This window comes from Lissotriton helveticus, chromosome 2_1, assembly GCF_964261635.1.
Source record: "Lissotriton helveticus chromosome 2_1, aLisHel1.1, whole genome shotgun sequence".
Lineage (NCBI taxonomy): Eukaryota > Metazoa > Chordata > Amphibia > Caudata > Salamandridae > Lissotriton > Lissotriton helveticus.
Window position 1 is genome coordinate 1,055,707,371 of NC_136059.1, and position 17,228 is coordinate 1,055,724,598.

The 17,228-nt window shown below is 41.5% G+C and overlaps 1 protein-coding gene across 2 annotated transcripts in view; it reads right to left on the reverse strand.

The window, feature by feature from the left end:
- The window catches only part of CEP78 (centrosomal protein 78), a 536,668-nt gene that overhangs the window by 499,321 nt on the left and 20,119 nt on the right, over positions 1 to 17,228 (reverse strand). For both annotated transcript variants that reach the window (XM_078675855.1, XM_078675856.1), the window contains exons 3-4: positions 6,174 to 6,349; positions 2,264 to 2,336 (exon numbers count right to left, since the gene is read on the reverse strand). In XM_078675855.1, the coding sequence (XP_078531981.1) occupies positions 2,264 to 2,336; positions 6,174 to 6,349 (249 nt within the window). The remainder of the gene's footprint in view (positions 1 to 2,263; positions 2,337 to 6,173; positions 6,350 to 17,228) is intronic.

Sequence of the window (17,228 nt, forward strand, 5' to 3'; positions counted from 1 at the left end):
ACGGGTTTGGCAGTAGATGGTTTTATTAGAGAATATCCTCAAGTGGATTAGTAAATCCATGCAATCCTTTGGCATGCCGACATTTCTACATTCTAAGCCCTAAAAAGACACTCTGTGAGTTGCAGCAGGCTGTAGTATAGGGCCTACCCAGAGTCCCTGGAGACGAGCCTGGATGCACTCAGGGTTGGAGATAGTTTGAGACTGACATCTTGTTCAAGATCATATTCAATATTTAGTTACAATCATCCAACATAGGCACATCTTATGCACTTAACTGTGGAGAAGAAGTGACAGAACAAGTCTATGTGGGGCAGCCTCACAGAAAAAAGTGTAAATCTCTTCATTAACGTCTTTGGGTATATGTATTCTTGCATATCCCAGGTGGGCAAGATATGGGTGATCTACTTTTTTGACAGGCCACAAGTTAACTCTTGGGCCTCCCTCAAAAGAGTGGGCGAGCAGCTGCCATTTATGTTGAAGGCGAAAACATGCCTGTGATGATATATTTTTCACCATTGCACTCATCTTTGTGACCTAAGGAAGAAAGGCATTCACAGCATACTTGGCCGTCCTAAGTTCAAATACTGTAGGAATCTGCCTTTTCTGCATGGTCAGCCCAGATTTAATGCCTTTTTGGACCCTATTGATCCCTGTGCTCCCCTTTAATCATTATTAAATTGTCTCACTCCTGAATGGCACATTTAACGGGCGTGTAAGTCCCTAGTATATAGTGTAAAATGTGCACCCAGGGCCTGGGAGGTAATTGCCACTTGAGAACATGTGGTGCTAGCCTGAATCTGCCAAGTCCAACTTTGCTATGCCTTGTAAGGAGGAGAATATATCTCTCTGTAGAATCTTCTTTGCCTCAGCCTCCTTGTCATCAAGGAGGGATGTTGCCTTGCCCTATGTTGAACTATATCAGATGAAACTGGGTTCATAACATCATCTGGTGGCAACCTATACCACCCAGTTTAGCTAGGGCCATGGAAGGACTGACTGCTGACTCCCTAACACGGGAAAGAATAAGGAAGGGACAATTACACATCAAAATAATTTAGCTAAGATCATCAAACTGGTCACTCAGTGGAGGAACATTTAGTAAGGGCAGAGGTGTTGGTTAAGCCAGTAAGTACAATAGAAGATACTTTTTCCAGTCTTAAAGGGCAGTTAAACCTCTCTAGCATTGAAGATTGGAGAGCTGTAGACATAATAGTTGCAGCTGTGCCAGGACCTTTGCAATGCGGTAGTGAGAAGGATGGAACAAGAGAGACAGGGTCTTCATAACACCTTCAGAACAGAGTCAAAGATGCACAGGGGAGGGAGCATAACTGCAAATCAAAAATTGTGGCTATCCTGAGATGGGAAAAAGGTTCTCAACATGAAGACTTTTGGAATCCTGGCTTAAAACACTACTCCTGCCAGAGAAGCAGTGCTCCTGCTTTGCTGTGGAGTGAGCTCGCTGAGCCCTTAGGCAAGGTGGGAAACCTCCTAGCCACAGTGCCTAATCTTCTCAATTACAAGGACCATGACACTGAGCTATGTGTGGTTTGTTGAATGGATGAGATAAAATGTCAGTCCTCCCAATTCACGCATTTTCCTAAGCAAAACTTTTAACAAAAGTGGAACACCATTGAGGCAGTTAACCACCCACAGACTAAGGGCGATGCCTCTAGGAGTGTTGTAGACCGTAATTAATAGGATTACATTTCATACAGGGTTTGAGGGCATACAGTGGTTCACACACTTTTCAATGAACACCTGAAGGTAGAAATATGATGAAATTAATTTTTGAAATAGTAATATTTTTAGGTGCACCAACTGCAGATGAATTATGGGCCACAAGTAAGGTTAAGCAGTCCTGCTAAAAACAAGAGGCAGAAAGCTATTAGGGCCTCTGGAAAAAGCACTGTGATCCTAGAGCTCTGATGTGTTAATCAGTGAAATGTTGAAAACTATGGAATGAGAATGCTTTCTGCCCATTACTATAAAGATTCTAATGATGAACATGTAGTAATGACTTCACGTTTAGCAATGAATCCTTACTTGAATAGACAAGAGATTCAGAGTGGATCCTGAATGTAACATACATATACGCGAACACCATAAACTAGTTATTGGGAGTCATAGGGAAACCCAATTGATAGTGATTTTCCTTGTGCATTGAAATTTAAGTAAAGGTAAAAAAAAATAGATCAGTAATAATTTAATGCTCACATCTAATGTAAAGGCAAACTGTTTTTTCCATTCCCAAATATTTACTCACTTTGTAATCCTTTATCCCCAAATAGACACTGCGGTAAAGACAGGTTCTCCAAGGATGATGTCGTAGCCAGTCCCTTCAATAAAAAACAATTCTATTTAAAATGAATGCTTGAATACAATTTGGAAATGCATGTGATGTCTTCTTTGGAAAAGAGTTTGCTTCGGTAAAATGAACTTAGTTCTGCTTAAAAACAGCATTCAAAATAAAAAGGTTTAAGTCATACCTGGCAAGGTAATGGATACAAAAACTGAAAAACTGAAAAAACAGGTGTAAACAATCAAGGTAGAAAGGTGGTAATTTTACCTTTTAACTTTTTCACAGGGCAAATGGCAATACATCCTCATTCCAACACGAGTATTATAAAAAAAAAAGTTTAGGGCCTCAATTTTCAATATTTGTGTATTACCCAGTCACCTATGCAAGAACCAGGATACCCACTGAAAGTATCTGCCGTTTAAGCTGCTAGAGCAACGCTTGTCACAAAGAAAATCTACTGATCTCACAGTCAATCTTATTTTTCCTTGATCTAGTAGAAAAAGTTTTATTTTCATTTGTTTGGGGGGTGGATGGTGGTGGAGGTCATATTGATTCAATTACATTAGGGGCTTACAAATCAAAAAGAGCGCAGCGTGAAAACGGCCATGCAGCAAAGATCTTAGAGAAGCACTAAAGTCGCCCGTTCAAATTCCAGGAAGGTGCACTCAGTTTTTCATACCTTTATAGTCAATAAAATAAGCACTACCTATTTTGTAAACTTCATATACTGATTTTCAGATTTCTATAGTACAAACAAGACCCTTATGGGCGGCTGAGGGCTTTACAATGATGAACAACAGATATCTTTACAATAAACAGGTCAACAGTAAGCATATTTGTTTATTTGTAGTTCTGTAAAGACCACAGGAGACCCAACAGGGTAACTTAGGGCCAGATGTACTAACATTATGAATACCAATTTCCGAAATGACGATTCTCTCCGAATCGCAATTAGGTAATCTGTATTTCTAATGTATGAAACTTTTTTGAGTTTGATTAGCGATTTCTAGTGGTCCTCAAACAGACCTACGTCATGCATATTAATGAGGTAGGTCGCAATTTGCAACCAATTAGGAATCACAGCCATTACAGAGATGGTGGCTTGCTAAGGTCAGCAGACCACCATGTTGGTTATTGCTTTTTAATAAAGCACTATTTTTTTTGTGCCTGGATATTCTCCATACAATTTAAACTGCTTTACAATCACATTTGGAAGGAACACTGGAATAATAATGCTTTGAGTTTTTGTATGAAAATGCTAGAAGAAGAAATCTTCCTGATGGAGGAGGGTACAGAGTTTCAGAATCGAGGGCCACTCTATGAAAAAGACTGTCTCAAGTCTGATGTTTGAGGGTTGTTGATAGAAGGTGAAAATCTGCCCTTTGGAGCAAACTTAATACCCCCGGAACGCTCCCCCAGAGATGGTCAGTCTACCAGCTCTACGTGTTATACATGCCCGTTTGAATAAGTTCCTTATTTCCAAGGGAAGCAAGTACGGGATCTGTGGTACTTTGGTTATATGGTCGGATCCTATGGTTCCTGTAATCAGTTGAGGGGCTACTTTTAACAGAGGAGGTGAGTTGTAGGCGTGCTAACAAAAAGGAAGTTGCCAAAGTCAATCATAGAGAGCAGAAGAGCGTGAACAACATAGCTGAAGTCAGTTGTTGGGTAGTGGGACTATATCTCTGAGGAGTCTAGAGTCATGTGAGTAATTTACCATAAATAATAGTCTAAATGGGAGAAAGGTGGCATTTCAGACACTTAGGGCACTTCCAGGGAAGACATATAAAACCCTTGTGTTATTGAAAGAGTGGATCACAAGTAGGAAGTAGTCTACACGTCAGAGCGTTTGGAGGCATCCTGGTCACATCAGTTTCTGAGTGAGCTAGCACCAGAATATAAAGATCTGGGACTAATGCATGCTCCTTTGAAGATTCTCCTAGTTCCTATTGAGAGCCATTATTGAACAATATTAGTCAAATGTGGCCATACCATCTAGTGTATGAAGCTAATTTAGCGGCTGCATATAGAATAATCTTCAGCTGGGTTTGGTGAACTTCGGGCAGGCTGAGCACAACAAGCTGCTTTAGTCTATCCTAGACTGAACTAGAGAATAGACAATTGTTAACAAGTCTTAATTCCTCTAAGCAACCTGAACTGATAACAAGCACTTTTCACTAGTGTGCTTCGTGAAGCCTGAAGAACAGGGATTTACCACCATCAATTGACAGTACTACAGAATACTATGGTTGATTAATATTTTAAATTACCATTTGTATCATTATTCTCTTGTGGAAAAAAATATGACAATGTATCTGGAATGCAGAGTGCACTTGATTGAACAAAGCAAATTAGTTACAATGATGAAGGCCATGGTCTAGGGGAACACACTGTTTATTATCTGCACAGAATGTACTAACTATGCTCCACGTGGTCAGATATCCTGGAACTCTGCAGAGAAAAGAGTTTCAGTCTTTCCTAGTAAGTGTAAAGTTGTAAAAATATTTAACTGTATTTTCTGCTTTTTAGTTCACACCTGCGTAAACTTGCAGTCAGCCTCAACATAAGTGTGGCTTATGTGCTTTTTGCTTGGATTTACATCAAAGGATTATTTACTATCATGAAAACTGCTCTCAAACACATTGCGTTCAGCTGAAAGGTTTTTTGGCTCCCTCAATACTGCACACTGCTATTTGATATCTCCAGTTAACCAGCTAAAAACTTGGAAAGAACTCCATGCTCAATTAATCATTGGCAAAAGAAAGCCACAAAAAATATTCAAATGAAAATAGTGATAAAACAGGATAGATACAGGACCTTGGTTTAAAAGAGGTACATTAAAGTTCTTCCAGACAGCTGTTCTGCAACTGTAATTGGCAGAGAAAAACATAAACCTTCAATATGCTGAAAAAACAATGTTCAAGTTTTCCTTAAAGGCTATTTCTGCAAACGAAATGGGTTGGGTGAGCCACGGTATTAGGATTCCATGTAGGTAGGTGATGGCTACATACTCAGAGTGTCACCCATAGTTTTGCTTATAGAAGGAATGGCATTCTGAAGGCCACTATAGTCCAGCAACTGCCACAGCAAAACAAATGCTCTATGGGGAAAGAAATGCCATTGGGACATTTTTTGTGGTGATGGGCTTCTTTTTTTACAACACATACTTCTGCCCATCGTCTCTGGAATTATTTATGGCTCGCCTATGGACCCTTGAGGCACCTCACTGCAAACATTTACCTTAAAACAACACATTCTTTCAGAGGTAAGTTTTGGGGTTTGTGTAAGTAGACTGATGGGATTAGAATGTGTACTGTTTTTGAGAAACTTAGAAACGGTGCTTGTGGAAAAGTTCTAATGCTGGCAGTATTTCTGCCTGGTGGGGAATGGTAGCGGGATTGTTTATTTGTGATGTTGAATAAACTACTCCTTTCAACTACCTTGGCATGTAAGATGTTTAACAGTCAGCAAACCAAACCAAAATCACCTGCCAACCAAGTAATCTGCCTGGGCATTACAGGTGCATTGTCTCACAGTCAGTTGGTTCAATGTAAAACATGCTAACAGCAAAGATCCAAAAATAACATTGTATATTACAAAAAAGAATAAAGAAATGTTCACCAAACCAGCATTTGTTTTCAAAACTGTGGGTCTTGACCAACAATTAATAACGTATTATCTTGAGATAAAGTTGCCTGACAGAACCAGATCAATCTATTCTAAGCAATACACACAACCCATTTAGTGATGATGAAGGATTACAAAAATCACTGAATTTACAAAATGGGGATAAGTTAAAGAAAGAATTGAAAATCCACTCATGTTCTTAGTGCTAAATTGTAAAGATTCAAATTAAACATTTTCCAAACCTCACCTTGGTTAAAGCTATCAGATCTCGTTCTCTTAAAGGAAGCCCTTGAATTTCAAGATGTTTAAGTGCACTTGATACAGAAAGGCAGCTTCTGATGGCTTTGCATAATTGGAAAGTCATGTCCCTGGATCGTATTGCCGGAGTACGTCTTCGAAACTGTGCTGTATATCGCTCCTCACCTGTTATTAATTAAAATATAGATATATAACATTTGAAAACGATGCCTTTATGATGCAAAACATGTTTCTTGTTGGAGAAAATCATGGGGTTAATCCGAAAATATCTTATAAGATTACCTGTTTAAAAGCTATAAAAGGACTAACATACCCCGCCAATGCAGATATTGCACAGAAGAGCGCTGAATCAACAATGATCCGTTATTTAGTCTATAATACTTTCTGTAATGCCCCTTCTCTTCAGCCAAGTTTTGGTCAGAAACTTTACATATATCCAGAAGCCAAAATGCGCCCTAGTTTTCAGTCTAAGTATATCAATGTGCCCATTCATAAGACAACATGGATAGGTAGAGGAATACAAAGAAACATATGCCTACTTTTAACAACCGGAAGAAGGAAAGAAAGAACTATAGAAAACAATTATAAATGTGCTTAATGTAATAGGTTTACACATTTGCCAATCGTTGCCTGCAATCCTTTAAATGATAACATATAAACATCCTAATGCTCTCATACCCAACACATCACTAAACATTCAATACAATAACTCTCATTGCAAAATTATCTGGAAAAAATTACGTCTTTCTATAGCGTGACAACATGCAAGAAGTTCAAACAACTTAAAGCTACAACAGATAAAAGGACGATGAAACTGCAAACGGCTGATGCCTCCTAAATGAGAAGGGGGAGAAGCTATTGTAATATACTTTGGCAACTTGAATTGCTTTCTGTCATAAAAACACTGTTAGATTCCCAGATGCAACAAAGTACCTATACGACACCATCTGTCTAGTTTGTTTATATAGGTGGGGACTACTCATCTGGTAAATAAACAGGACTTTGACAACTAGTGACTCACAATGATAGATTTCCAGGTCGCCAAAGTGAGAGCCTGGCAACCACTTTACTGTACAATGTCCATTCACGGTCCTTTACTATCACTTTCATGATGCTCATGAAGGAGGATGCATCAACCAAGTTGCTAACCTTGAGTCTATCATTATTTTAAGGGTTTTATTGATTATGGTTTCACAAAGAATAATCAAAACAATGAGACAACGCATTGGTTGTGCTTACAATCCATGCTAACAGTTCTATGGTTCTAACAAACTACATACAATGATCTCAATGAAACAGTGCAATAATATTAGGCTGTCCTATTTTCAGTGTTTATTTTTTACGGATTTCAGTGGAGTTTTCACACTGTATTTCAAATCTTTTGTAATCAGTGCTTATCAGTGTTCATTCAGCTGCCTAACCCACAAAATAAACAAGATCTATGTTTTTTTCCAGTGTTTACAAAACATTTCTTTTGTAGTGATTGTTATAAATCACATATTTAACATGAATAAATAATGGATGGTATCTAGTGGCATTGTGTCTAATGGACATTCGTTAGTCTATTTTAAGCATAGAAAGTCTGTGATTTGCACTCACACCTAATTGTTTTCCCCGAGTACCTCTTTATTAAGTTTTTGCTACATCCAAAAACATCGTGATCACCACGTGAATGCAGTAGGGCAACAGGTTTACACAAGCAGTACAATTTATGTGCCCTTACACTTCCTGGCACCAATCTCACAAGGTTCATAATGGAGCAAAATATAAAAGCAATCGAATGCTTACATAAACCAAATGCACTCAGAGTGGTATCCATAGGACCTAGGAGCCACTCTGTTATTACCCGGATCCAACGTGGATGACACTAGAGGAAATGACCAAATAGGAACCTTATAAGGGGTTAGGGGCACATATTAAGAAGCTATGCAATGGCAACAATAGGAAAATATGAAAAATAACAGAAAATGTATCTGCCCCAATAAGGATCTGGAGACGGGCGCCATAGTGTGGTGTAGTATGTACTAGTTATCGTTGGGGCAGGCAGAGGGAAGCCAATTGCCAGGCTTATGAGGGGGGTACCAATGAAAAGGATGCCCCTAGGTGTTACTACCAGGAGTGCAGTTGAGAAATCAGCAGGGTTAGGGGGCGCCCAAGGTCCAGGGAGCATCAGTATGTACAGGGGGACCACCAACTCTACCCCTAACGGGCCAGCAGGCACCGGTGAGCAAACACTCAGCTTCAGGGAGGTCTCACATCTATCTTAACCAATAATATACGCATCCCAAGTGCCCAGAGACAATACCACCTCACACTGCAAGGGCAGTGATCTCCATGTCATTGTCTCAGCGGACACCCATTTAAGGAAGTCCTTCAACCATAGTGACAGCGATGTCACTACCGCAGATTTACAAGCCATTCCTTTAAAGCGCTTCAGGAAAAAGAACGCCAAGTCGATGAACCTGACAATGTATCTACTCCTTTACATTCAAGCTGTCAGCCCCATGGGGGAAAAAAGCGGAGGACATTGCAGTCCTCGCGAAATCTACACGTCCACTTACTATCGAGAGTCAGACTTCATCAGGGCGAGCAAATTTTAGAACCTACCTGCTCGTTCTGGTGAGCTGACAAATAATAACTGTTCACTCACAAAGTGAATGAGCAATAATGATAACTTTAAATCTTGTTTTTATCTGGTCACATTTGCTCTGCTTTCAGAGACATATGTCAAAAGTCAGTTTGTCTTCCTACATTTACTTTTCTTTCTCTGACTGAAGTTAGAGGATTTTCCAAAGTGAGTTGTGTGACAATCGTGCTGTGCAAAGCGTGTGAATTGAAAGGATGTAAGATGTGAGGCTTTTTTCTAACACAACATTGAAGTAGCTAATAAGTGAACGGTACAAACATTTCAAAATATATTTCAGTTATAAAGACACATTTTTGTATTTGTATATAAAAAAGATTTTTATAGGGTGAAAACAAATCAGAATACTTTACTTGGTGATGTGCAAATGATAAATATTTTTTGCTGAAACCCAATTTCCAAACATTGTTTGTACGCTATATACTTTTATTAGTAAAATTGCATGTTAGTGGAAAGTTTGTGGCTATTCAATGGAAAATGTGCTGAATGTAAATAACAGTGCACTATCACATCATGCTTTAGCAATATATCTATTTGGTTGTGAAACATGAACTGAGAAATATTCCTGCCCTGCTCTGATGACAATGCTATTGGCAAGTTGAAAATGGTAACGAATCCAGGGCAACACCTGCATCTTTGCAATGGATAACCTGCCTGTTGAGGAGAGCAATAAAGTGTTCCAGAAAGTCACTGAACAGTGTGTTGCTGCCAGAACCCTACCCGTATTGCCTCTATTAGATCTCCTTCTGCATAGTAAACATTAACTCCAAGGTAACAGAACATATCTATTGCTAAAGCAGACCAGAGTGGTGGGAACACTGTTCTCCCTAAGGGTTTCTGCACAGAGGTAACAGACAGTTCAACCTCAAGCAAGAGGCGCCACCAAAAGCATCTAGCACCTCCATCACCCCAGGCAAATCCCAGAGAAATATTAGCATGTCATCTGCATACAGCAAAATCACCTCCCAGACAATGCCACTCTATATGTCCCATTGCAGGCCTCGATGGCAAAACAAGCCGACCAGCAGCTCCAGAGCCAGGGCAAAGATAAGCGGGGACAGCGGACACCCCTGTCGGGTCCCCCTATGGAACCTAAATGGTGCGGAGATTTCCTTGCTGGTCCACATTTTAGCAACTGTTTCTGTGTATAGGATATTGATCCACCACAATATCTCTGGACCCAGACCCATGCACCTCAACACACCAGGCAAATAAGGCCAAACCAGGTAGGCAAAGGCCTTTTCAATGTCCAACAAAAAGGTCACACCTGGGAGCAACACAAGGCCAAACAGACGTTGGAGACTGAGAAACGTATTTCTCCTGGGAATTAAGCTATTCTGGTCTGGGTGGACCAGATTGACTACATGCAACAGCAGCCAATTCATTATAATCTTCCCAAGAACCTTACAGTCCATATTGAGTAGAGAAAGCAGACAATAGGAGCTCACCTCCAACGGGTCTCCATCCGGCTTAGGAAGTACCACACTCAAGGCCTCTCTCACGGAAGGCGGAAGCATGCCTAAGGACTTCGGTGAATGAAACTGCTGTAGGTGCTTTGGAGCAAGCGTAGCCAGATACGCCGAATAAAACTTCACAGGAAGCCCATCTGTCCCTGGGGTCTTATTGTATGCCATCTGGGCCAGTGCCAGATAGACCTCAGCAAGGGTCCATGGGTCGTCCAGGTAGGCATAGTATTGTTTGAGAGTTTTTGGTCTGTTTAGATGGGTTTTTTGTCACTGTTTTAAGGTTGAAGAAGGGGCCGCACCAGTCAAGCATAGATTGCAAGGTGTCCAGTTCAGCTTAAGAGAAGATTTCGCAGAGGAATTGAAACAGATGTGTGTGAGAAGGGTTACTGAACCCATTGAATCATCATTATGGCGGTCTCCACTAGTTGTAGATAGAGTAAAAAGGGAGCCTTGAGGGTGTGTGTAGATCTACGAAGTCTAAATAAAGAGATATGGATGGACTCATTCTCTACCAAGGATTGATAATATCATTAGTGCATTCGCTGGAGCTAGTTTTATTCCCAAAATTGATATCGTTTCAGCGTAACAATAAGTTGAATTAGATCCTGCCATAGACATCTTGCAGCTTTTGTCTCTCCTGCGGGCACTTTTCAATTCCGAAGAATGCCTATTGGATTGGCGTCAGCTACATCTGTATTTCAGTGCATTATGGAAAGAGTGTTGTAGGGTGTTTTGATACCTTGGCCTTTGGGGATGATATTTGGGTTGCAGGAAAAAAATACAGCGGAGCATGATAAAACCTAGAATGTAGATTTGTCTAGGTTTCAGGAAGCAGGTATTGTAGCCAACAAACAGAAATGTATGCTTGCAAAGAGCTCCATAGAATAATTGGAATCTGTGATCTCTCAAGATAGGGTGGAATCACATCCAGGTTTGATTGAAGAAATTGTTCAAGCACCTAGTCCAACCAACAAAGATCAAGTGTCATCATTTTTGCGGGTTTGTGAACTTTATTCAAAATTTGTATTGCGTTTTGCTGCAAAAAAGGAATTTTACTAAAGAAAGGGAAAACCTTTCAATGGAATGCAGAGTGTGAAGAATGTGTACAACTTAAAAAAGAGTCATTTTCTCCATTTGATCCTGCTAAAGAGTGTAATTTATCATTGATGCAAGCTTGTATGGCTTCGGGGGGTAGGGGGTGATCATTCAAGTGTGTCAGGGTCCAGAGCTTTTGCATCCAGAGCTCTCCGTCCCAGTGAAAAGAACTATTCTGTGATTTAGAGAGAGCTACTTGCATGTTGCTGAGCGATTGAAAGATTTAAGAGTTTTTTTGCAGGGCATGTCTTTTCAATTATTGACGGGTCACATACCATTTGTTTACATTCTTAAAGGGAATGTCATTAAGGATCACACACCAAGAATTACCAGGTTGTGTTCTAAATTGCTCCAATATTAATTCAAAGTAGAACATATACCTGGTAGTAAAAATGTTAGAGGAGATTTTCTGTCGAGATCTCCTATGTATGCTGTTGCAGGTGATGATATTGGTGCATGTTAGAAATGGATACTCTAGTTCGCAGTGGTTTGCAACCTGTCCAATTAGGAACCTGGTCAGGGTAAGCGAGTCACACAGCCAAGAAAGACCCTGCTATTGCCACTGGCAATCTCAGAGGCAATGTGTAAAGTGTTTGTGCACACACAGTAACACAGTGAAAACACTACAAAAGGAGTCCACGTCAGTTTAGAACAATAGCTAATATTTATCTGAATAAAACAAGACCAAAATGATAGGAATCTAACATACACAAGTGAAAATATCACTTTTAAAAGGCTAAGCAAGTTTAATCTATAGAAATCAATGGATGCGTTTGTTTTAGTCGAAAGTACCTTAGATGCAAGGCACAGGGGAGGTGAGGCGCCAGAAAAGCAAAGTGATGCATCGGTTCCTTACTACACAGGGTAGGTAATGAGTTGGTTCCTTACTGCTAAGCACGGGAGCTGATGCGACGGCTCTTTACTAACAGGGGAGGTGATGTGTCGGTTTCCGGACAAGCGGCATCAGTTCCTTACTGCAGCAGTGTTGATAAAATGTCAGCGTCAAGGGACGATGCGTCCAAACTCCAGAAGCACTGCATTGATGTGATAGTTGTTAAGAAGGAGCTGTGTCACTTCAGATCGCAAAGCAGACACTGCGCCGATTCCTCAGCCGTGAAGCAGGTGTTGCGTTGGAGTCAGAGCTAGTGTCACCGACTGCCGTGACACGTGGCTCTAGACTCGCGCTGCTGCGATTCTTCTGACATGCTGCAACGGCGATACCGGGCCTGCGGTGAAACCCGTGGTCAATGCTTCAAGTGGGAATCATGCTTTGGAGCAGACAGCGGAGATACACCCATCTTTTGCATAGGTGAGTCGAGAAAACAGGTGCTGGGAGTCGATGCGTGAATTTTCTCCTCAAGATCACCAGGTTACACTTCCAAGGGCCCAGGAACTGAATTTGGCACTACTTGGCAAGTCAGGACTCTCAACAGAAGAGCCCAGGGACTGATAGGTGAAGTCTTTGACGGCCCAAGCACGCACAAGCCCTTGGAGAATCTTGGAAGTAGGATACAGAAAGCAAAGTCCAGTTCTTTCACTCTCAGGACAGAAGGAGCAAGCAGAAGGCCAGCAAAACAAAGCAACAGGTAGAGTGGTAGTCCCTCCTACAGCCTCCAGTTCTTCTTCCGGGCAGAATGCCCTCAGTCCAGATGTGTTCTGATTTTGGGGTGTCAGAGGTCCAATACTTATACCCCTTTCTGCCTTTGAAGTACACAAACTTCAAAGGAAAGTATTTGTAGTAGACAAGACCCTGACCTGACTCCAGACACAATACAGGGGGGCGAAGACAGCTTTGTGTGAAGACAGGTACAGCCCTATTCAGGTGCCAGTGACAACTCCTCCCACCACTCTAGATCAGGAAGGCCCATCAGCTTGGCGATGGCCCATCAGGATGTGCAAGGAACACCTCAGCACCCTTTGTGTGACTGTCTAGAGTGAATGCACAAGAGCCCAGCTGTCAGCCAACCTAGACATGTATTCTACAGACAGGCTGAGGCACAGAATGGTTAAGCAAGAAAATGGGCATTTTGAAACATGCAATTTAAAAACCAACTGCGCCCAAAGATGCGTTTTTTAAATTGTGAGTTCAGAGACCCGAAACTCCAAATCTGCTCCCAATAGGAAATTGCACATAAAACATATTTCAAGACAATTCCCATGTTACCCTGTGGGAGAGATAGTCCTTGCAATAATGAAAAATGAAATTATCAGCATTTCACTATAGGACATGTAAAACACACCAGTACATGCCCTACCTTTTAAATACACTGCACCCTGCCCATGGGACTGCCTTGGCCTACCTTAGGAGTGACTTACATGTAGTAAAAGGGAAGGTTTGGGTCTGGCAAGTGGGTTAAGTTATGTTAAATGAATTTATATAGCGCAACGTATACCCAAGGGTGTCTTTACGCTGACTGCTAAGCATAGTATGGGAGAGTGGTGGAAACTTGCCACATCCAAATGCCCGTTTAAACCTGCACTCACAGACACTGCAGTGGCAGGTCTGGGACATGTTTGCAGGGCTACTTATGTGGGTGGCACAATCAGTGCTGCAGGCCCACTAGTAGCCTTTGATTTACAGGCCCTGTGTCCACGTGGTGCGCTTTACTTTGAACTTAGTAGTAAATCAAATATGACAATCATGTATAAACCAATCAACAATACAATTTAGACAGAAGGCATATGCACTTTAGCCCTGGTTGGCAGTGGCAAAATTCCCAGAGTCCTAAAACAAACAAAAACAGGTCAGTAAAAATAGGAGGAAGAAGGCAAAAAGTTTGGGGATAACCTTCCAAAAGTGGCAGGTCCAACAGTGCAGATGATGATGAAGAGTGTCGGATAGCTGAGGTTGATGCTTGTTTAACAGAAGGCTTTTCAAAAGAGGAACGGTTCGTTGAACTGGAAGACAGAGTTTTGAGGGTGGTTTGTAACTATATAGTAAAGGGTTGGCTTAAAGAAAAAAATCTTCTGCATAATATCCAACCATTTTTTTAAAAATCAGATGCATTATTGTTGGGAAAAAACATCATGATGCTGCGGGGAGATAAATGCATCCTGTCAGTTGGCCTGAGGTCACAGATTATTGTTTTAGGTCATCAAGGTCTATGGATACCCAAATATCGGAAGTGGTTAAAAGTTGTGTGTGGTAAGCTCAACCAGTGACAAGGCTAGGAAAACATACTCGTCCTTGTCAGCCCGTTCAATTACCTGATGGACCTTGGATCAAACTGCCAGATGATTTTGTTGGACCTTTCCACATTTTACCTGGGCAATACAAATTTGCTATTGTTTGGGCAGGGTATTGCAGTAAATGGTGGGAAGCTAAATTTATGGCTGATCCCAATACTGCAGTGGTCATTACCTTTTTCAAAAAGATATTTGCCACTAACCCCAGGGCTGACTGCAGTCTGTGTTCATGGTACTTTGGATAGTTTATATGTGAAAAGCAAACCATACAGGTTGCTAGACCAAGTCCATAAGTGCATCAAGGAAGTGATGGCCAAACTTTTAGACCTGGGTGCGGTGAATGCTAGTACATTGGTACAAGTAACTAAGTAAGGTTGAAGAATCTTCACTTTTTCCGCCACTCAGAAGTAAGTGAGACCTTATCTAGGTTTTGCCAGTCATTGTAGGAACTTTGTGGGAAGCCATGGAACTATAGTTGTCGATTAACAGCTCCCTTCAACAAGGTCTCATCCCTGACTCACTCAAGGTGGGGCAAGTCACTCCCATACTCAAGAAACCCACAGCTGACCCGTCTGACCTAAACAATTACCGTCCCATCACAAACATCCCCACCTTGGCCAAACTGCTGGAAAAATGTGTACAGCTTCAACTAACAAAACACATTGACAAGTTTGATCTCCTCAACACCCATCAATCAGGCTTCCGAGCGAAACACAGCACGGAAACGGCCATGACTCACATAATTGATGACGCCCTCCAAATCCTTGATCGCAATGATTCATGCCTCCTCATCCTCCTCGACCTTTCCTCAGCTTTTGACACGGTCAAACATGAGAACCTCCTTGAGCTGCTAAACACTAGAATGGGTTTATCCGGGACTGTTCTCAAATGGTTCACTTCCTTCCTACATAACCGGTCTCAGAAGTTCAAGATCAACAATATGTTGTCCTCGCCTGTGCCAGTCGACTTAGGCGTTCCACAAGGATCCTCCCTTTCACCCACACTGTTCAACCTTATCATGGAACCACTTGCCTCCTTGCTCCAAGCATCCAATGTACACTTCCATATGTATGCCGATGACACCCAACTCTACCTAAAGGTACAATCCCCGGACAATATCAAACTCCTGAACTACACTCTCACAAAGACCCAATCGTGGTTGGCCGACAACCACCTCAAACTAAATGCTCTGAAAACTGAGTTCCTTTTGATAGCACCCCCTGCGAAATCTACCACCACCCAACTTTGGCTCAACCACTTAACAGCGTTCAATGTCCGGCCCACCATCGTGGACTCCGCGAAATCCTTAGGTATCACACTTGACGCAAAGCTCAACATGCAACAGCACATTAGCAGAGCTACGAAAGGAGCTAATTTCCAAATCAACACATTGAGAAAGTTGAAACCCTTCCTCCCAGCCAAAGACTTCCAAAATGCAGTTCAAGCCCTAGTCATCCCCCGCATTGAATATGGAATTGCGACCCTCAGTGGTCTCCCTTTAGCAACAACTGCACCCCTAAGAGCCTCCTTGAACGCGGCCGCGAGACTCATTACGGGCTCAAGAAAACACTCTCATATAACCCCTGACTTGAAATCTCTGAAATGGCTGCCCCTTGAAGCCAGGATACAACTGAAAATTGCTTTGATGACACACGCGGCTGTACACCACAATGCACCTAACTACCTCACTCAAAAGCTAACTATATCAGGAGGGTCGAGATCCAATAGAAGTTCAAAAAACTTACTCTTGAAACCTCGCAGATTCCGGAAGGAAAAAACATACAAACGCTCCTTCTCAGGAATGGCGCCGAGGATCTGGAACGCACTCCCTCCCGAAACCAGGCTTATCTCCTCCACGGCCTTCTTTAAGAAAGAGGTGAAAGCCATCCTCATGGCTAAGCTCACCTGAACTTTAATGTCTGTTCAACAATGACTTTCGTGCCACTTGGGTAGTACTGGTTTCATGTTTGTCTAATGTCATATAATGTCATATTTTGCATGATTTAGATTTGTTTATTCCTTTTGGTTGACACAACTATATGATGGTCAGTCGATCCTTTTATGCTACTCACTAAATATCTATTATTAGACTATTCAGATTAGCCTACTGTATATCGAGGCCCCTTCCCCTTGCTCCCTGTAACTTTTAGATACTTATAGCATAAGTTCTCCTGATTTTTATCGTTGTTGTATGTAAGACTCAGTATCGTCTTTTATTTTCGCTTATCTGATTGTTTACTGACATTCTATTTAGAACACGACTGCTATCCCATCATGCTACTGAAGTTTATATTGCACCCAATATTATGTCGCCCTCATGTTACCGTCACCCCCTGTTTTCTGTGAAGCGCTCTGATATCTGTAAAGATCTTGTTCGCGCTATATAAAACTCTGAATAAATAAATAAATAAATAGATTATACAAACCTGGCATCCAAGAAACAACCAATCAAGGTGATCGGGACTCAGATTGTCGGTAGAACTTGGATGACCTGAACACTACACTATACAATACACCAGTTGTGTAAGCCCCGACTAATCAACACCTCATTGTGTAGACTGATGGTTCTACTTATGGAGTTTGGGCAGTTCTGTGATATCATCATAGGTCTTCCAAATAGCTGGCAATGGACTGGTGACCTTGGTAATTTCAG